Below are 22,846 nucleotides of genomic sequence, written 5' to 3'. Positions count from 1 at the left end.
ACCCAGACCTGGATAGACAACAACAGTTAGATCTGACAACCCCAGACCAGGACAGACAACAACAGTTAGATCTGACAACCCCAGACCTGGATAGACAACAACAACAGTTAGATCTGACAACCCCAGACCTGGATAGACAACAACAGTTATATCTGACAACCCCAGACCTGGACAGACAACAATAGTTAGATCTGACAACCCCAGACCTGGACAGACAACAACAGTTAGAGCCCAATGCAACGACACCAGCAGTAACCATTGAGTTTTAGTATTCATAGTACCATTCATTCCGTGGTGGTCAAGTGTGTGTGTGTGTGTGTCGTACCCAGGATAGGGGTCAGGTATGTTGAACCTCTTGCAGAGCAGATTGTCAGGGTGCCATTCAAACGTGTCTCTGGTCAGTTTTCCAAACATCTTCATCTTCACGGCTGCCTGCTTGTCATCCACATCATTCTGAAGACAAACAGGCAGAACAGAGGATCAACCCACTGAGCCTCACACCCAATCCTGGATGCTCAGCCTGTAACCCAATCCTGGATGCTCAGTCTGTAACCCAATCCTGGATGCTCAGCCTGTAACCCAATCCTGGATGCTCAGCCTGTAACCCAATCCTGGATGCTCAGCCTGTAACCCAATCCTGGATGTCCAGCCGGTAACCCAATCCTGGATGCCCTGCCTGTAACCCAATCCTGGATGCCCTGCCTGTAACCCAATCCTGGATGCCCAGCCTGTAACCCAATCCTGGATGCCCAGCCTGTAACCCAATCCTGGATGCCCAGCCTGTAACCCAATCCTGGATGCTCAGCCTGTAACCCAATCCTGGATTACCAGCCTGTAACCCAATCCTGGATGCTCAGCCTGTAACCCAATCCTGGATGCTCAGCCTGTAACCCAATCCTGGATTACCAGCCTGTAACCCAATCCTGGATGCTCAGCCTGTAACCCAATCCTGGATTACCAGCCTGTAACCCAATCCTGGATGCTCAGCATGTAACCCAATCCTGGATGCCCAGCCTGTAACCCAATCCTGGATTACCAGCCAGTATTGATTACCCACAATCCTTCAACAGTATGGTGAAGCTGTGGAGAGCTGCCTACCTCCTGATCTCCCCTCAGTATTGATTACCCACAATCCTTCAACAGTATGGTGAAGCTGTGGAGAGCTGCCTACCTCCTGATCTCCCCTCAGTATTGATTACCCACAATCCTTCAACATTATGGTGAAGCTGTGGAGAGCTGCCTACCTCCTGATCTCCCCTCAGTATTGATTACCCACAATCCTTCAACAAGCTGCCTACCTCCTGATCTCGTGTCACCTCCACAGTGTCTGCCTCCACACCGTCATCCTGTTTCCCTCTGGTGAAGCGACAGGACAGAGAGGAGCTGCTGGGCTTGTAGAGGAGAGCAGCACGGACAAACTCATCCCTCTCTCTCCCTCTCTCCCACTCTGTCATGGTGGGGTCCAAGCTCAACTCCAGGGCATCTGGACAGAGTTGAGGAGACGGTTTAGATGCGAGGATGAAACCATCATGGGAATCTTAGTGGATAATGTACGTTGGGAGAGGAATGTCCTAAAAGCAGAACATGGGCTGATTCTTGCAGAACATTTTAAAGAGGCTCTCAATGTGTCTGTGTTCACAGTGAAAAGTGGTTTTATTGTCTTAATAGACCACGATAACATTACAATACCAGATTGACATTGTCAAGCCCTTTGTCTTTGTTAAAATGGCAGCCAAACCAGTTCTCTGTACCTCTGTCTCTCCCTATTTGACACGGTCTGTTTTCTAAGAGCCTGTCCATTTCATAGAATAAAAGTCCATTGAAATGGGTTTGACACCATGCAGCCTCCGTACCTCGGTCTCCCTGTTTGAGCTGGTCTATGTAGAGGTCGTATCGGGCCTGTTTATGAGGGGTCCTCTCAAAGGGTTTGAAGGTCTGTCCCGTCTGGGCCTGCGCCGTAGGGCCGCTCCACACACTCAGAGCTTCCTGCTGCTGTTGCTCTGCATGGGGGGCAAACCTGGATGGATTCAACAGAGACTCGGTGATCTGACGTTACCAAGGAGCAGCAGGATATTGTAGATGAGAGCCATGCAAGACGTATCAGTGCATTGTTTTGTCGCACCTGTGGTATACGGTCTGATATACCACAGCTGACAGCCAATCAGCATTCAGGGCTCGAACCACCCAGTTTATAATACTAGACTACAATACAAGACACTGAACAGCAGACTACAATACAAGACACTGAACAGCAGACTACAATACAAGACACTGAACAGCAGTCTGCAATACAAGACACTGAACAGCAGACTACAATACAAGACACTGAACAGCAGACTACAATACAAGACACTGAACAGCAGACTACAATACAAGACACTGAACAGCAGACTACAATACAAGACACTGAACAGCAGACTACAATACAAGATCTAGAACACTAGACTACAATACAAGACACTGAACAGCAGACTACAATACAAGACACTGAACAGCAGACTACAATACAAGACACTGAACAGCAGACTACAATACAAGACACTGAACAGCAGACTACAATACAAGACACTGAACAGCAGTCTGCAATACAAGACACTGAACAGCAGACTACAATACAAGACACTGAACAGCAGACTACAATACAAGATCTAGAACACTAGACTACAATACATTACAAGATCTAGAACACTGGACTACAATACAAGACACTGAACAGCAGACTACAATACAAGACACTGAACAGCAGACTACAATACAAGACACTGAACAGCAGACTACAATACAAGACACTGAACAGCAGACTACAATACAAGATCTAGAACACTAGACTACAATACATTACAAGATCTAGAACACTGGACTACATTACAAGATCTAGAACACTGGACTACAATACATTACAAGATCTAGAACACTGGACTACATTACAAGATCTAGAACACTAGACTACAATACAAGATCTAGAACACTAGACTACAATACAAGATCAAGAACACTAGACTACAATACAAGATCAAGAACACTAGACTACAACACATTACAAGATCTAGAACACTGGACTACAATACAATACAAGATCTAGAACACTAGACTACAATACAAGATCTAGAACACTGGACTACAATACATTACAAGATCTAGAACACTAGACTACAACACATTACAAGATCTAGAACACTAGACTAAAACGCATTACAAGATCAAGAACACTAGACTACAACACATTACAAGATCTAGAACACTAGACTACAATACAAGATCTATAACACTAGACTACATTACAAGATCTAGAACACTAGACTACAATACAAGATCTAGGACACTGGACGACAATACAAGATCTAGAAGACTGGACGACAATACAAGATCTAGAACACTGGACTACAATACATTACAAGATCTAGAACACTGGACGACAATACAAGATCTAGAACACTGGACTACAATACATTACAAGATCTAGAACACTGGACTACAATACATTACAAAATCTAGAACACTGGACGACAATACAAGATCTAGAACACTGGACGACAATACAAGATCTAGAACACTGGACGACAATACAAGATCTAGAACACTGGACTACAATACATTACACGATCTAGAACACGGGACTACAATACAAGATCTAGAACACTGGACTACAATACATTACAAGATCTAGAACACTGGACTACAATACATTACAAAATCTAGAACACTGGACGACAATACAAGATCTAGAACACTGGACTACAATACATTACAAGATCTAGAACACCGGACTACAATACATTACAAGATCTAGAACACTGGACGACAATACAAGATCTAGAACACTGGACGACAATACAAGATCTAGAACACTGGACTACAATACAAGATCTAGAACAATGGACGGCATTACAAGATCTAGAACACTGGACGACAATACAAGATCTAGAACACGGACGACAATACAAGATCTAGAACAATGGACGACAATACAAGATCTAGAACACTGGACGACAATACAAGATCTAGAACACTGGACGACAATACATTACAAGATCTAGAACACTGGACTACATTACAAGACACTGAACAGCAGACTACAATACAAGACACTGAACAGCAGACTACAATACAAGACACTGAACAGCAGACTACAATACAAGACACTGAACAGCAGACTACAATACAAGACACTGAACAGCAGACTACAATACAAGACACTGAACAGCAGACTACAATACAAGACACTGAACAGCAGACTACAATACAAGACACTGAACAGCAGACTACAATACAAGATCTAGAACACTAGACTACAATACATTACAAGATCTAGAACACTGGACTACAATACATTACAAGATCTAGAACACTGGACTACATTACAAGATCTAGAACACTAGACTACAATACAAGATCTAGAACACTAGACTACAATACAAGATCAAGAACACTAGACTACAATACAAGATCAAGAACACTAGACTACAACACATTACAAGATCTAGAACACTGGACTACAATACAATACAAGATCTAGAACACTAGACTACAATACAAGATCTAGAACACTGGACTACAATACATTACAAGATCTAGAACACTAGACTACAACACATTACAAGATCTAGAACACTAGACTAAAACGCATTACAAGATCAAGAACACTAGACTACAACACATTACAAGATCTAGAACACTAGACTACAATACAAGATCTATAACACTAGACTACATTACAAGATCTAGAACACTAGACTACAATACAAGATCTAGGACACTGGACGACAATACAAGATCTAGAAGACTGGACGACAATACAAGATCTAGAACACTGGACTACAATACATTACAAGATCTAGAACACTGGACGACAATACAAGATCTAGAACACTGGACTACAATACATTACAAGATCTAGAACACTGGACTACAATACATTACAAAATCTAGAACACTGGACGACAATACAAGATCTAGAACACTGGACGACAATACAAGATCTAGAACACTGGACGACAATACAAGATCTAGAACACTGGACTACAATACATTACACGATCTAGAACACGGGACTACAATACAAGATCTAGAACACTGGACTACAATACATTACAAGATCTAGAACACTGGACTACAATACATTACAAAATCTAGAACACTGGACGACAATACAAGATCTAGAACACTGGACTACAATACATTACAAGATCTAGAACACCGGATTACAATACATTACAAGATCTAGAACACTGGACGACAATACAAGATCTAGAACACTGGACGACAATACAAGATCTAGAACACTGGACTACAATACAAGATCTAGAACAATGGACGGCATTACAAGATCTAGAACACTGGACGACAATACAAGATCTAGAACACGGACGACAATACAAGATCTAGAACAATGGACGACAATACAAGATCTAGAACACTGGACGACAATACAAGATCTAGAACCCCTAGACGACAATACAAGATCTAGAACACTGGACTACAATACATTACACGATCTAGAACACGGGACTACAATACAAGATCTAGAACACTGGACTACAATACATTACAAGATCTAGAACACTGGACTACAATACATTACAAAATCTAGAACACTGGACGACAATACAAGATCTAGAACACTGGACTACAATACATTACAAGATCTAGAACACCGGACTACAATACATTACAAGATCTAGAACACTGGACGACAATACAAGATCTAGAACACTGGACGACAATACAAGATCTAGAACACTGGACTACAATACAAGATCTAGAACAATGGACGGCATTACAAGATCTAGAACACTGGACGACAATACAAGATCTAGAACACGGACGACAATACAAGATCTAGAACAATGGACGACAATACAAGATCTAGAACACTGGACGACAATACAAGATCTAGAACACTGGACGACAATACAAGATCTAGAACACTGGACTACAATACATTACACGATCTAGAACACGGGACTACAATACAAGATCTAGAACACTGGACTACAATACATTACAAGATCTAGAACACTGGACTACAATACATTACAAAATCTAGAACACTGGACGACAATACAAGATCTAGAACACTGGACTACAATACATTACAAGATCTAGAACACCGGACTACAATACATTACAAGATCTAGAACACTGGACGACAATACAAGATCTAGAACACTGGACGACAATACAAGATCTAGAACACTGGACTACAATACAAGATCTAGAACAATGGACGACATTACAAGATCTAGAACACTGGACGACAATACAAGATCTAGAACACTGGACGACAATACAAGATCTAGAACAATGGACGACAATACAAGATCTAGAACACTGGACGACAATACAAGATCTAGAACACTGGACGACAATACAAGATCTAGAACACTGGACGACAATACAAGATCTAGAACACTGGGCGACAATACAAGATCTAGAACCCCTAGACGACAATACAAGATCTAGAACACTGGACGACAATACAAGATCTAGAACCCCTAGACGACAATACCAGATCTAGAACACTGGACGACAATACAAGATCTAGAACACTGGACGACAATACAAGATCTAGAACACTGGACGACAATACAAGATCTAGAACACTGGACTACAACACAACACATATCCCAGGATAGTTCAGACACAGTCAGACAGACAGACAGACAGATATAGGTGTACCTGCTAGACAGGGCCTTCTGGGCGGAGGCTCTGGCTGCTGCAGCCGCTACCCCTGCAGCCACAACGGCTGCTCTGGCCTCCCCAGGGGTGGGCTGTCTGGGGCCTGAGCTGGTGTCTGAGGAGGGCCTCCGTAGGCCGGAGAGTCTCTCTCTGTCTTCAACCTTCAGCAGGTCAAACACAGAGCTGGGGCCTGGAGGGAGGAGGACAGGGGAGGGGACAAGGAGACAGGGCAGGGAGGAGACCGGGCAGGGGGGAGACGGGGCAGGGAGGAGGACAGGGCAGGGAGGAGGACAGGGCAGGAAACAGGGCAAAAAATACATTTTAGAGACAAAAAAACATCACCATTGATACAGAGGAGGTACTCCTAAATTGACTCCAACTTTCAAATCCAGGCACGTCTTTAATGTTCAAATACTGGAGGAGGACAGGGAGGAGACCGGGCAGGGAGGAGACAGGGCAGGGAGGAGACAGGGCAGGGAGGAGACAGGGCAGGGAGGAGACAGGGCAGGGAGGAGACCGGGCAGGGAGGAGACCGGGCAGGGAGGAGACCGGGCAGGGAGGAGACAGGGCAGGGAGGAGACAGGGCAGGGAGGAGACAGGGCAGGGAGGAGACAGGGCAGGGAGGAGACCGGGCAGGGAGGAGACAGGGCAGGGAGGAGACAGGGCAGGGAGGAGACAGGGCAGGGAGGAGACAGGGCAGGGAGGAGGACAGGGCAGGGAGGAGACAGGGCAGGGAGGAGACAGGGCAGGGAGGAGACAGGGCAGGGAGGAGACAGGGCAGGGAGGAGACCGGGCAGGGAGGAGACAGGGCAGGGAGGAGACAGGGCAGGGAGGAGACCGGGCAGGGAGGAGACAGGGCAGGGAGGAGACAGGGCAGGGAGGAGACCGGGCAGGGAGGAGACAGGGCAGGGAGGAGACCGGGCAGGGAGGAGACAGGGCAGGGAGGAGACAGGGCAGGGAGGAGACAGGGCAGGGAGGAGACAGGGCAGGGAGGAGACAGGGCAGGGAGGAGACAGGGCAGGGAGGAGACAGGGCAGGGAGGAGACAGGGCAGGGAGGAGACAGGGCAGGGAGGAGACAGGGCAGGGAGGAGACAGGGCAGGGAGGAGACAGGGCAGGGAGGAGACAGGGCAGGGAGGAGACAGGGCAGGGAGGAGACCGCGGTGAGTAGTCAGGACTATCTATAATAAAAGCAGAACAGAGTGGAGACAGGGCAGGGAGGAGACAGGGCAGGGAGGAGACAGGGCAGGGAGGAGACCGGGGTGAGTAGTCAGGACTAAAACATTCTTGTTGTGTCAACAGGTTTCAGAAGAATACAGAGAACAGTCTGCACCTTGCAGTGTAGCCTCCCCCAGGAGCTCCCTCCTCTGGGCAGAGTCCAGCTGGTGACGACCCCCCTTAGAGGGCGCTTCCTGGGCCATGTGGCCTCGAGACGTCTGCAGGGCCTGGGCTACCATGGGGCTGACGCTGGACAGGTCCACCACTGGACGGAAGTAGTGGACCGGCCTAAAGTCTCTGGGCAGGTTGGGAGGAGGGAATATCTGAGGAGAGAGAGAGAGAGAGACAGAGAGAGAGAGGTAGAGAGAGAGAGTGAGAGAGAGTGAGAGAGTGAGAGAGAGAGGTAGAGAGGTAGAGAGAGAGGTGGAGAGAGGGAGAGGGGTGGAGAGAGAGAGAGAGAGAGAGAGAGAGAGAGAGAGAGAGAGAGAGAGAGAGAGGGAGAGAGAGGGAGAGAGAGGGAGAGAGAGGGAGAGAGAGAGGTAGAGAGAGAGGGAGGGAGAGAGAGGTAGAGAGGTAGAGAGAGAGACAGAGGAGGAGAGAGAGGTAGAGAGAGAGGGAGAGGGAGAGAGGTGGAGAGAGAGAGAGAGAGGAGAGAGAAAGAGAGAGAGAGGTAGCGAGAGAGAGAGGGAGAGAGAGCGAGTGAAAGAGGCCAGGGGATGGAGGTGATATAATTCGGAGGTAATTGAAGAGAGATTTATTTAGAAACTAGGTTAAGAGAGCACCTACTGTTTTGGTCTCCAGCTTATCGGAGGCCAGGGTGAATCCTTCTAGGATTTTACCCAGATAAGCAGCGTCTTTACTGTGGTCTGAAGACGAAGAGAAAACAGCATTAGAGAACAATATGCAGTGATCCTCATTGATGTGATCGACATTATGTTCATGGACAGGACTATGACACTGAACGAAGAGGCACAGAGAGAGACAGAGAGAGTCCTGACACATAAACCCTAAACAAGTGTATGAACCATAACTTTCCATAGTGCAGGACAAACACAACTGGTAGGGCCTGTTCCCCAGAGATTCAGGACAACTGGTAGGGCCTGTTCCCCAGAGATTCAGGACAAACACAACTGGTAGGGCCTGTTCCCCAGAGATTCAGGACAACTGGTAGGGCCTGTTCCCCAGAGATTCAGGACAAACACAACTGGTAGGGCCTGGTCCCCAGAGATTCAGGACAAACAACTGGCAGGGACTGTTCCCCAGAGATTCAGGACAAACACAACTGGTACGGCCTGTTCCCCAGAGATTCAGGACCAACAACTGGTACGGCCTGTTCCCCAGAGATTCAGGACAACTGGTAGGGCCTGTTCCCCAGAGATTCAGGACAAACACAACTGGCAGGGCCTGTTCCCCAGAGATTCAGGACAACTGGTAGGGCCTGTTCCCCAGAGATTCAGGACAACTGGTAGGGCCTGTTCCCCAGAGATTCAGGACAAACACAACTGGTAGGGCCTGTTCCCCAGAGATTCAGGACAACTGGCAGGGCCTGTTCTCCGGAGATTCAGGACAAACACAACTGGTAGGGCCTGTTCCCCAGAGATTCAGGACAAACAACTGGTAGGGCCTGTTCCCCAGAGATTCAGGACAAACACAACTGGTAGGGCCTGTTCCCCAGAGATTCAGGACAACTGGTAGGGCCTGTTCCCCAGAGATTCAGGACAAACAACTGGTAGGGCCTGTTCCCTAGAGATTCAGGACAAACACAACTGGTACGGCCTGTTCCCCAGAGATTCAGGACAACTGGTAGGGCCTGTTCCCCAGAGATTCAGGACAAACACAACTGGTACGGCCTGTTCCCCAGAGATTCAGGACAAACACAACTGGCAGGGCCTGTTCCCCAGGGATTCTATATTTTTAGTTCAGGACTAGGCTTAATCTGTGTCTGGGAAACTGTCCCAGAGTCTTCCACCTCCTGTCATCTCAGTGGACCTCACCTTTCTTCGTCCTGTTGTACTGCTGGGGGGCGGTCCATCCGTACAGTCCGTCGCCAGGCTCCTCCCCTCCCAGCACCGTGTCGTAGTTAGACATGATGTCTCTGTGGTAGATGTCCTCGTCATCGTCCTCCATCGCACCCACACCAAACCCCTGGAGGGGGGGGGTCAAAGGGTCAAGGGTCAAGCACAGGCTAAGTATCCCAGAGCACCTGACTAGTAACAACCAAACAATACAGAGAGATGACAACAGTCAGACAGTGTTGTCCCTACTATTAGAGCTGACAACAGTCAGACAGTGTTGTCCCTACTATTAGAGCTGACACAACAGTCAGACAGTGTTGTCCCTACTATTAGAGCTGACAACAGTCAGACAGTGTTGTCCCTACTATTAGAGCTGACAACAGTCAGACAATGTTGTCCCTACTATTAGAGCTGACACAACAGTCAGACAATGTTGTCTCTACTATTAGAGCTGACAACAGTCAGACAGTGTTATCCCTACTATTAGAGCTGACAACAGTCAGACAATGTTGTCCCTACTATTAGAGCTGACACAACAGTCAGACAATGTTGTCTCTACTATTAGAGCTGACAACAGTCAGACAGTGTTATCCCTACTATTAGAGCTGACACAACAGTCAGACAGTGTTGTCCCTACTATTAGAGCTGACACAACAGTCAGACAGTGTTTCCCCTACTATTAGAGCTGACACAACAGTCAGACAGTGTTTCCCCTACTATTAGAGCTGACAACAGTCAGATAGTGTTTCCCCTACTATTAGAGCTGACACAACAGTCAGACAGTGTTGTCCCTACTATTAGAGCTGACACAACAGTCAGACAGTGTTGTCCCTACTATTAGAGCTGACACAACAGTCAGACAGTGTTTCCCCTACTATTAGAGCTGACACAACAGTCAGACAGTGTTTTCCCTACTATTAGAGCTGACAACAGTCAGACAGTGTTGTCCCTACTATTAGAGCTGACACAACAGTCAGACAGTGTTATCCCTACTATTAGAGCTGACACAACAGTCAGACAGTGTTGTCCCTACTATTAGAGCTGACACAACAGTCAGACAGTGTTGTCCCTACTATTAGAGCTGACACAACAGTCAGACAGTGTTATCCCTACTATTAGAGCTGACACAACAGTCAGACAGTGTTGTCCCTACTATTAGAGCTGACACAACAGTCAGACAGTGTTTCCCATACTATTAGAGCTGACACAACAGTCAGACAGTGTTGTCCCTACTATTAGAGCTGACAACAGTCAGACAGTGTTTCCCCTACTATTAGAGCTGACAACAGTCAGACAGTGTTTTCCCTACTATTAGAGCTGACACAACAGTCAGACAGTGTTATCCCTACTATTAGAGCTGACAACAGTCAGACAGTGTTGTCCCTACTATTAGAGCTGACACAACAGTCAGACAGTGTTGTCCCTACTATTAGAGCTGAAACAACAGTCAGACAGTGTTTCCCCTACTATTAGAGCTGACAACAGTCACAGTGTTTTCCCTACTATTAGAGCTGACAACAGTCAGACAGTGTTTCCCCTACTATTAGAGCTGACAACAGTCAGACAGTGTTTCCCCTACTATTAGAGCTGACACAACAGTCAGACAGTGTTGTCCCTACTATTAGAGCTGACACAACAGTCAGACAGTGTTGTCCCTACTATTAGAGATGACACAACAGTCAGACAGTGTTGTCCCTACTATTAGAGCTGACACAACAGTCAGACAGTGTTGTCCCTACTATTAGAGCTGACACAACAGTCAGACAGTGTTGCCCCTACTATTAGAGCTGACACAACAGTCAGACAGTGTTGTCCCTACTATTAGAGCTGACAACAGTCACAGTGTTTTCCCTACTATTAGAGCTGACAACAGTCAGACAGTGTTTCCCCTACTATTAGAGCTGACAACAATCAGACAGTGTTGTCCCTACTATTAGAGCTGACAAGTCAGACAGTGTTGTCCCTACTATTAGAGCTGACAACAGTCAGACAGTGTTGTCCCTACTATTAGAGCTGACAACAGTCAGACAGTGTTTCCCCTACTATTAGAGCTGACACAACAGTCAGACAGTGTTTCCCCTACTATTAGAGCTGACAACAGTCAGACAGTGTTTCCCCTACTATTAGAGCTGACAACAGTCAGACAGTGTTGTCCCTACTATTAGAGCTGACAACAGTCAGACAGTGTTGTCCCTACTATTAGAGCTGACAGTCAGACAGTGTTTCCCCTACTATTAGAGCTGACAACAGTCAGACAGTGTTTCCCCTACTATTAGAGCTGACAACAGTCAGACAGTGCTTCCCCTACTATTAGAGCTGACACAACAGTCAGACAGTGTTTCCCCTACTATTAGAGCTGACAACAGTCAGACAGTGTTGTCCCTACTATTAGAGCTGACAACAGTCAGACAGTGTTGTCCCTACTATTAGAGCTGACACAACAGTCAGACAGTGTTTTCCCTACTATTAGAGCTGACACAACAGTCAGACAGTGTTTTCCCTACTATTAGAGCTGACACAACAGTCAGACAGTGTTTTCCCTACTATTAGAGCTGACAACAGTCAGACAGTGTTGTCCCTACTATTAGAGCTGACACAGTCAGACAGTGTTTCCCCTACTATTAGAGCTGACAACAGTCAGACAGTGTTGTCCCTACTATTAGAGCTGACACAACAGTCAGACAGTGTTGTCCCTACTATTAGAGCTGACACAACAGTCAGACAGTGTTTCCCCTACTATTAGAGCTGACACAACAGTCAGACAGTGTTTTCCCTAATATTAGAGCTGACACAACAGTCAGACAGTGTTTCCCCTACTATTAGAGCTGACACAACAGTCAGACAGTGTTGTCCCTACTATTAGAGCTGACACAACAGTCAGACAGTGTTGTCCCTACTATTAGAGCTGACACAACAGTCAGACAGTGTTTCCCCTACTATTAGAGCTGACACAACAGTCAGACAGTGTTTCCCATACTATTAGAGCTGACACAACAGTCAGACAGTGTTTCCCCTACTATTAGAGCTGACACAACAGTCAGACAGTGTTTCCCCTACTATTAGAGCTGACAACAGTCAGACAGTGTTGTCCCTACTATTAGAGCTGACACAACAGTCAGACAGTGTTGTCCCTACTATTAGAGCTGACACAACAGTCAGACAGTGTTTCCCCTACTATTAGAGCTGACACAACAGTCAGACAGTGTTTCCCCTACTATTAGAGCTGACACAACAGTCAGACAGTGTTTCCCCTACTATTAGAGCTGACACAACAGTCAGACAGTGTTTTCCCTACTATTAGAGCTGACACAACAGTCAGACAGTGTTTCCCCTACTATTAGAGCTGACACAACAGTCAGACAGTGTTGTCCCTACTATTAGAGCTGACACAACAGTCAGACAGTGTTGTCCCTACTATTAGAGCTGACACAACAGTCAGACAGTGTTTTCCCTACTATTAGAGCTGACACAACAGTCAAACAGTGTTGTCCCTACTATTAGAGCTGACACAACAGTCAGACAGTGTTGTCCCTACTATTAGAGCTGACAACAGTCAGACAGTGTTGTCCCTACTATTAGAGCTGACAACAGTCAGACAGTGTTGTCCCTACTATTAGAGCTGACAACAGTCAGACAGTGTTGTCCCTACTATTAGAGCTGACAACAGTCAGACAGTGTTGTCCCTACTATTAGAGCTGACAACAGTCAGACAGTGTTGTCCCTACTATTAGAGCTGACACAAGTCAGACAGTGTTTCCCCTACTATTAGAGCTGACACAACAGTCAGACAGTGTTGTCCCTACTATTAGAGCTGACAACAGTCAGACAGTGTTGTCCCTACTATTAGAGCTGACAACAGTCAGACAGTGTTGTCCCTACTATTAGAGCTGACACAAGTCAGACAGTGTTTCCCCTACTATTAGAGCTGACACAACAGTCAGACAGTGTTTCCCCTACTATTAGAGCTGACAACAGTCAGACAGTGTTTCCCCTACTATTAGAGCTGACAACAGTCAGACAGTGTTGTCCCTACTATTAGAGCTGACAACAGTCAGACAGTGTTTCCCCTACTATTAGAGCTGACACAACAGTCAGACAGTGTTGTCCCTACTATTAGAGCTGACAACAGTCAGACAGTGTTGTCCCTACTATTAGAGCTGACACAAGTCAGACAGTGTTTCCCCTACTATTAGAGCTGACACAACAGTCAGACAGTGTTTCCCCTACTATTAGAGCTGACAACAGTCAGACAGTGTTTCCCCTACTATTAGAGCTGACAACAGTCAGACAGTGTTGTCCCTACTATTAGAGCTGACACAACAGTCAGACAGTGTTTCCCCTACTATTAGAGCTGACAACAGTCAGACAGTGTTTCCCCTACTATTAGAGCTGACAACAGTCAGACAGTGTTGTCCCTACTATTAGAGCTGACAACAGTCAGACAGTGTTTCCCCTACTATTAGAGCTGACACAAGTCAGACAGTGTTTCCCCTACTATTAGAGCTGACACAACAGTCAGACAGTGTTTCCCCTACTATTAGAGCTGACAACAGTCAGACAGTATTTCCCCTACTATTAGAGCTGACACAACAGTCAGACAGTATTTCCCCTACTATAACAAACAGGGTACACGTCACGGACCTGACCAACTAAACAAAACAACGAGAGACACACGTATCCATACAAACCTGTCCTGCCACTCCTCCTCTGCGTCTTTGTCCCTTCCTGTCCTCTCCAAACAGGCTGTTGGTCCTGTCTGAGTCCATGGTGAACAGGTTGATGTGTCCCGCGCCCGGACCTCCCCTCAGGGCCGCCAGGGGGTTCAGACCCCGGTAGCCCAGGCCGTGCAGGTCCACTTTAGGGGTGAAGTCTATAGGAGTCACGTCTTTGGGAGCGAAGGTCAGGTTCTCAGGGAGGAACTCTCCGTCCTCCTCATCCTGTGGTTTAACAGTAAGGGGATGAATCAATCAAATCACATGGTCTTTGCAGTGGTGGGAGGGGTCAACGTCAAGTCGCCTATTTTAGGGGACTTTTTATTATAGTTTAAATTGTTTTATCAAGGTAATTCGTTTTTGCGATTGTTCTGTCTGTCTGACAGCGCCGCTTCCCTGCCTCGGGTGACTATGGGGTATCGGGTTACATATCCACAGCCATTGGAGGCTCGGGAGTCCCGCCTTAACCGCTCCTTCGCTGATCGGACTGTCCGTCATTTTGTGTCGGAACGGTACATCACAGGTACACAAACTGCATGTTGATGCTAAGCTGAGAGTCTACTGCAGCGACAGGAAGTAGTTCCACTGTTCTACAACAAACTACATATCGCTGCTAAGCTGAGAGTCTACTGCAGTGACAGGAAGTAGTTCTACAACAAACTACATATCGCTGCTAAGCTGAGAGTCTACTGCAGTGACAGGAAGTAGTTCCACTGTTCTACAACAAACTGCATATCGCTGCTAAGCTGAGAGTCTACTGCAGCGACAGGAAGTAGTTCTACAACAAACTGCATATCGCTGCTAAGCTGAGAGTCTACTGCAGGGACAGGAAGTAGATCTACAACAAACTACATATCGCTGCTAAGCTGAGAGTCTACTGCAGTGACAGGAAGTAGATCTACAACAAACTACATATTGCTGCTAAGCTGAGAGTCTACTGCAGGGACAGGAAGTAGTTCTACAACAAACTACATATCGCTGCTAAGCTGAGAGTCTACTGCCGCGACAGGAAGTAGTTCTACAACAAACTACATATCGCTGCTAAGCTGAGAGTCTACTGCAGGGACAGGAAGTAGTTCCACTGTTCTACAACAAACTGCATATCGCTGCTAAGCTGAGAGTCTACTGCAGTGACAGGAAGTAGTTCCACTGTTCTACAACAAACTGCATATCGCTGCTAAGCAGAGAGTCTACTGCAGGGACAGGAAGTAGTTCCACAACAAACTACATATCGCTGCTAAGCTGAGAGTCTACTGCAGTGACAGGAAGTAGTTCCACTGTTCTACAACAAACTACATATCGCTGCTAAGCTGAGAGTCTACTGCAGTGACAGGAAGTAGTTCCACTGTTCTACAACAAACTACATATCGCTGCTAAGCTGAGAGTCTACTGCAGTGACAGGAAGTAGTTCCACTGTTCTACAACAAACTACATATCGCTGCTAAGCTGAGAGTCTACTGCTGCGACAGGAAGTAGTTCTACAACAAACTACATCTCGCTGCTAAGCTGAGAGTCTACTGCAGGGACAGGAAGTAGTTCTACAACAAACTACATATCGCTGCTAAGCTGAGAGTCTACTGCAGGGACAGGAAGTAGTTCTACAACAAACTACATATCGCTGCTAAGCTGAGAGTCTACTGCAGGGACAGGAAGTAGTTCTACAACAAACTACATATTGCTGCTAAGCTGAGAGTCTACTGCAGGGACAGGAAGTAGTTCTACAACAAACTGCATATCGCTGCTAAGCTGAGAGTCTACTGCAGTGACAGGAAGTAGTTCCACTGTTCTACAACAAACTGCATATCGCTGCTAAGCAGAGAGTCTACTGCAGGGACAGGAAGTAGTTCCACTGTTCTACAACAAACTACATATCGATTTATATCAAAATGGAAATTTACAAACAAACACAATTTGAAAACAAAACCACTGTGTTACCTGTGATTCCGATGAACCGTTGGGAGGCGAGGCCGAGCCGAACGCCCTTGTTGCAGAATCTGTAAAAGAGAAATAACCATTTTTAGAATGATTTAAATTCACAAGCTAAAAGGGTTAAACAGTACTTTGTTGAGAGTAGAGTCCCATCAGTCTTTACAACATTTTAGGCTCCAACGTTGCTGCTTCGACAGTCAGAGGAGTAACCCACCTGCTCTCTGCTTACACAGCCTCCTCTTCACCCTGGGCCCAACCCCCTGGCCGTCCTTCCAGCCCATCTTCCTCAGTAACTCCACCCCCATGGAGGACCTGCCAGGAGTCAACAAGGACCGCTGAGTAGAAATATGAGTAGTTCGGCTGATCTAGAATCAGTTATACCATTTAGCTCACTGAGTACCAGGGGCTGTGTCAAGAGTCACAGAGTAGTTTGGCTGATCTAGAATCAGTTATACCATCTAGCTCACTGAGTACCAGGGTATGTGTCAAGAGTCACAGAGTAGTTCGGCTGATCTAGAATCAGTTATACCATTTAGCTCACTGAGTACCAGGGTCTGTGTCAAGAGGAGTAGTTTGGCTGATCTAGAATCAGTTATACCATTTATCTCACAATGAATTACTACATTGCAAGAGAGGTCCTGATTGTAGAAAAGCCCTTGAGACATACAGGCCCAGAGTGACCACATCAAATCTGTTCAGCCCGGTGGATAGTTACCTAGCTGGAGCCACCAAGTCTTCCAGGACAGTGTCCCCTGGGATAGGGGCTGAAAGAGAGGTGATGGCTCTGGCCTTGTCCCTGATCACATCCTTCCTGCCGGAGGCGAAGTCAGCTGTAGTGGTGATTTGTCTGGGGGCGATGCCGTGGTCCCCCAGATCCTGAGGAGACGGAACGCATTCACATCCCATGTTGTCATGTTGGTCCACAAAGGGAAATGGTTGTTGTGCTGACAAAGATCTTATTTAGTCTGTGATGTGTTCTCTAGAATGTATCATGTGGTCTCTAGAATGTATAATGTGTTCTCTAGAATGTATCATGTGGTCTCTAGAATGTATCATGTGGTCTCTAGAATGTATCATGTGGTCTCTAGAATGTATCATGTGTTCTCTAGAATGTATCATGTGGTCTCTAGAATGTATCATGTGGTCTCTAGAATGTATCATGTGGTCTCTAGAATGTATCATGTGGTCTCTAGAATGTATCATGTGGTCTCTAGAATGTATCATGTGGTCTCTAGAATGTATCATGTGGTCTCTAGAATGTATCATGTGGTCTCTAGAATGTATCATGTGGTCTCTAGAATGTATCATGTGGTCTCTAGAATGTATCATGTGTTCTCTAGAATGTATCATGTGTTCTCTAGAATGTATCATGTGTTCTCTAGAATGTATCATGTGTTCTCTAGAATGTATCATGTGTTCTCTAGAATGTATCATGTGGTCTCTAGAATGTATAATGTGGTCTCTAGAATGTATCATGTGGTCTCTAGAATGTATCATGTGGTCTCTAGAATGTATCATGTGGTCTCTAGAATGTATCATGTGGTCTCTAGAATGTATCATGTGGTCTCTAGAATGTATCATGTGGTCTCTAGAATGTATCATGTGGTCTCTAGAATGTATCATGTGGTCTCTAGAATATATCATGTGGTCTCTAGAATGTATCATGTGGTCTCTAGAATGTATCATGTGGTCTCTAGAATGTATCATGTGGTCTCTAGAATGTATCATGTGGTCTCTAGAATGTATCATGTGGTCTCTAGAATGTATCATGTGGTCTCTAGAATGTATCATGTGGTCTCTAGAATGTATCATGTGGTCTCTAGAATGTATAATGTGGTCTCTAGAATGTATAATGTGGTCTCTAGAATGTATCATGTGGTCTCTAGAATGTATCATGTGGTCTCTAGAATGTATCATGTGGTCTCTAGAATGTATCATGTGGTCTCTAGAATGTATCATGTGGTCTCTAGAATGTATCATGTGGTCTCTAGAATGTATCATGTGGTCTCTAGAATGTATCATGTGGTCTCTAGAATGTGTAATGTGGTCTCTAGAATGTATCATGTGGTCTCTAGAATGTATCATGTGGTCTCTAGAATGTATAATGTGTTCTCTAGAATGTATCATGTGGTCTCTAGAATGTATCATGTGGTCTCTAGAATGTATCATGTGGTCTCTAGAATGTATCATGTGGTCTCTAGAATGTATCATGTGGTCTCTAGAATGTATCATGTGGTCTCTAGAATGTATAATGTGTTCTCTAGAATGTATCATATGGTCTCTAGAATGTATCATGTGGTCTCTAGAATGTATCATGTGGTCTCTAGAATGTATCATGTGGTCTCTAGAATGTTAGATGTGGTCTCTAGAATGTATCATGTGGTCTCTAGAATGTTAGATGTGGTCTCTAGAATGTATCATGTGGTCTCTAGAATGTATAATGTGTTCTCTAGAATGTATCATGTGGTCTCTAGAATGTATCATGTGGTCTCTAGAATGTATCATGTGGTCTCTAGAATGTATCATGTGGTCTCTAGAATGTATCATGTGGTCTCTAGAATGTATCATGTGGTCTCTAGAATGTATCATGTGGTCTCTAGAATGTATCATGTGGTCTCTAGAATGTATCATGTGTTCTCTAGAATGTATAATGTGTTCTCTAGAATGTATCATATGGTCTCTAGAATGTATCATGTGGTCTCTAGAATGTATCATGTGGTCTCTAGAATGTATCATGTGGTCTCTAGAATGTTAGATGTGGTCTCTAGAATGTTAGATGTGGTCTCTAGAATGTATCATGTGGTCTCTAGAATGTTAGATGTGGTCTCTAGAATGTATCATGTGGTCTCTAGAATGTTAGATGTGGTCTCTAGAATGTTAGATGTGGTCTCTAGAATGTATCATGTGGTCTCTAGAATGTTAGATGTGGTCTCTAGAATGTTAGATGTGGTCTCTAGAATGTTAGATGTGGTCTCTAGAATGTTAGATGTGGTCTCTAGAATGTTAGATGTGGTCTCTAGAATGTTAGATGTGGTCTCTAGAATGTTAGATGTGGTCTCTAGAATGTTAGATGTGGTCTCTAGAATGTTAGATGTGGTCTCTAGAATGTATCATGTGGTCTCTAGAATGTTAGATGTGGTCTCTAGAATGTATCATGTGGTCTCTAGAATGTTAGATGTGGTCTCTAGAATGTTAGATGTGGTCTCTAGAATGTTAGATGTGGTCTCTAGAATGTTAGATGTGGTCTCTAGAATGTTAGATGTGGTCTCTAGAATGTATCATGTGGTCTCTAGAATGTATCATGTGGTCTCTAGAATGTATAATGTGTTCTCTTTCAGATTCTAGAGTTGAAAGGGAAATAGTTAGTGTGACCAGTCCTTTCATGTATCCTGTTGTTGATAAGATGTCTTGTAGGCCTACCTCCTCATCCATGAAGTCCTCTGGCCTGGCATTCTGTCTGCCTGCTTTCTGCTGTCTGGATGAAACAAAGGTTGCAGGAGTCCACCCTGCAGTAGGAAACAAGTAGTGATTCATACCGTCACATATCACAACATTTCTGTTGGACTATATAATATCAATATTTTACTCCAATTATTAATTTGTAAAAACGAATAGAAATCCAACAGGTAGGTAGCGATAGGTGGCGCTAGTCCAAACTCTGGTATTTTTCATTATATAGGTTGGTCTCCATCTTGTTCTTAAATAGGGAGCCAACATGTTGTTTTCAGCACTTTCATTTCCCTGACTGATCAGAAGTCATGTTCTCACCATCTCTGGTCTCTCTGCAGCAGACATACAGAGAGCAATATGTATGGAACATCAAAGAGCAATAAAATGACAGTATAGCATCACCCCCCTAGAGAAACACCCCCCCTGGAGAATCACCCCCCTAGAGAATCACCCCCCTAGAGAATCACCCCCCTAGAGAATCACCCCACGCCCCTAGAGAATCACCCCACGCCCCTAGAGAATCACCCCACGCCCCTAGAGAATCACCCCACGCCCCTAGAGAATCACCCCACGCCCCTAGAGAATCACACCCCTTAGAGAATCACCCCCCTTAGAGAATCACCCCCCTTAGAGAATCACCCCCCTTAGAGAATCACCCCCCTTAGAGAATCACCCCCCTTAGAGAATCACCCCCCTAGAGAATCACCCCCCTAGAGAATCACCCTAGAGAATCACCCCCCCTAGAGAATCACCCCCCAAGACAATCACCCCCCTAGAGAATCACCCCCCTAGAGAATCACCCCCCTAGAGAATCACCCCCCTAGAGAATCACCCCCCCTAGAGAATCACCCCCACTAGAGAATCACCCCCACTAGAGAATCACCCCCCTAGACAATCACCCCCCTAGACAATCACCCCCCTAGACAATCACCCCCCTAGACAATCACCCCCCCTAGACAATCACCCCCCTAGAGAATCACCCCCCCTAGAGAATCACCCCCCTAGAGAATCTGGTGGTATGGTGAGGTCCCTTGTATGGTGGTAATATGGTATGGTGATAATATGGTTAGGTGATAATATGGTATGGTGAGGTCTCTCATTATGATGATAATATGGTGAGGTCCCTTGTATGGTGGTAATATGGTATAGTGAGGTCTCTCATTATGGTGATAATATGGTATGGTGGTAATATGGTATGGTGGTAATATGGTATGGTGAGGTCTCTCAGTGTGGTGATAATATGGTATGGTGAGGTCTCTCAGTATGGTGATAATATGGTATGGTTATAATATGGTATGGTGATAATATGGTATGGTGAGATCCCTCAGTATGGTGATAATATGGTATGGTGATAATATGGTATGGTGAGGTCTCTCAGTATGGTGATAATATGGTATGGTGATAATATGGTATGATGATAATATGGTATGGTGGTAGTATGGTATGGTGATAATATGGTATGGTGATAATATGGTATGTTGATAATATGGTATGGTGATAATATGGTATGGTGAGGTCTCTCAGTATGGTGATAATATGGTATGGTGTGAGGTCCCTCAGTATGGTGATAATATGGTATGGTGATAATATGGTATGGTGCGGTCTCTCAGTATGGTGATAATATGGTATGGTGATAATATGGTATGGTGAGGTCCCTCAGTATGGTGATAATATGGTATGGTGATAATATGGTATGGTGATAATATGGTATGGTGATAATATGGTATGGTGATAATATGGTATGGTGAGGTCTCTCAGTATGGTGATAATATGGTATGGTGATAATATGGTATGGTGAGGTCTCTCAGTATGGTGATAATATGGTATGGTGATAATATGGTATGGTGGTAATATGGTATGGTGCGGTCTCTCAGTATGGTGATAATATGGTATGGTGGTAATATGGTATGGTGATAATATGGTATGGTGATAATATGGTATGGTGATAATATGGTATGGTGATAATATGGTATGGTGAGGTCTCTCAGAAAGAAGCTGGTTAAACAACACATGATGACATGAACAGGCCTCCTCCGTCTCTGAGTGATTGAGAGAGTAAGAAAGAGAGATAGTGTGTGTGTCTGAATAATTGTGTGTGTGTCTGAATGAGTGAATGAGTGTGTGTGGACCAACCTTCTTTGGTGCCCACGGTGTTGAAGTACCCAGCAGAGAATCCCCCAGTGAAGGCTCCATGGAACCTCTGGTAGCGGCCCTTCTCATCCTTCACGGTCTGCTCGTGCAGCGGGACAGGCTTCCTCAGAGGCTCATCTACACACGTGATGAAAACATCAGCAGCCGTGATATTGTAGAGTAATACTTTCGACTAGGAAAGTAGCTGGTTAGGAAGCACTAGACAAACAAGTGACATCAAAACTACAACACAATACCTTACTACATCTCTGATTTCTGTAGACCAGAACCAGGTCGATCAGAAAGACAAATTATTGCCCAAATAAGGTCGACGAACTACCTGTTTGCTAGGTGGCATGTTCCCATGTCTAAAAGATATATCCATAATCGCTACACGGTTCTTACTCAAACCGGCATCATTTACATTACCGAGAAGTTTACAAGGAAGTATTAAATCCAGTTTTCAGATTCCGATCCTACGTGGATGATGTGTTCTGGCCAGAGACAGAAGTGGAAGCGACCAGACGGCGTCAGCGCCCACAATCTGCAGCCAAATGTTTCTCTGATAGGTTCTGGCTCCAGCAGCCCTGAGTGAACAGGGAGTACAGAAGGGAACTAGCTAGTTAGCTTGTGTGTACTAGCTAGCTGCACAAGCAACAGGGGTTAACATAACACGCTCTACCAGAGCTAGCGAGCCGACGGATATTCGACTGGA

The 22,846-nt window shown here is 45.3% G+C and overlaps 1 protein-coding gene across 4 annotated transcripts in view; it reads right to left on the bottom strand.

Moving 5' to 3' along the window:
• Positions 1-22,846, bottom strand: part of LOC110518574 (G patch domain-containing protein 1) — a 59,005-nt gene that overhangs the window by 35,029 nt on the left and 1,130 nt on the right. For all 4 annotated transcript variants that reach the window (XM_036963929.1, XM_036963930.1, XM_036963931.1 and 1 more), the window contains exons 2-14: positions 22,135-22,269; positions 19,972-20,057; positions 17,267-17,427; positions 16,766-16,863; positions 16,558-16,616; positions 14,599-14,847; positions 9,890-10,040; positions 8,682-8,761; positions 8,011-8,218; positions 6,679-6,868; positions 1,854-2,017; positions 1,299-1,483; positions 326-453 (exon numbers count right to left, since the gene is read on the bottom strand). In XM_036963929.1, the coding sequence (XP_036819824.1) occupies positions 326-453; positions 1,299-1,483; positions 1,854-2,017; positions 6,679-6,868; positions 8,011-8,218; positions 8,682-8,761; positions 9,890-10,040; positions 14,599-14,847; positions 16,558-16,616; positions 16,766-16,863; positions 17,267-17,427; positions 19,972-20,057; positions 22,135-22,269 (1,894 nt within the window). The remainder of the gene's footprint in view (positions 1-325; positions 454-1,298; positions 1,484-1,853; positions 2,018-6,678; positions 6,869-8,010; positions 8,219-8,681; positions 8,762-9,889; positions 10,041-14,598; positions 14,848-16,557; positions 16,617-16,765; positions 16,864-17,266; positions 17,428-19,971; positions 20,058-22,134; positions 22,270-22,846) is intronic.

This window comes from Oncorhynchus mykiss, chromosome 26, assembly GCF_013265735.2.
Source record: "Oncorhynchus mykiss isolate Arlee chromosome 26, USDA_OmykA_1.1, whole genome shotgun sequence".
In the NCBI taxonomy this organism is placed as follows: Eukaryota; Metazoa; Chordata; class Actinopteri; order Salmoniformes; family Salmonidae; genus Oncorhynchus; species Oncorhynchus mykiss.
The sequence above is the reverse complement of the archived record's forward strand: the minus strand, read 5'-3'. Positions and strand labels throughout refer to the sequence as shown.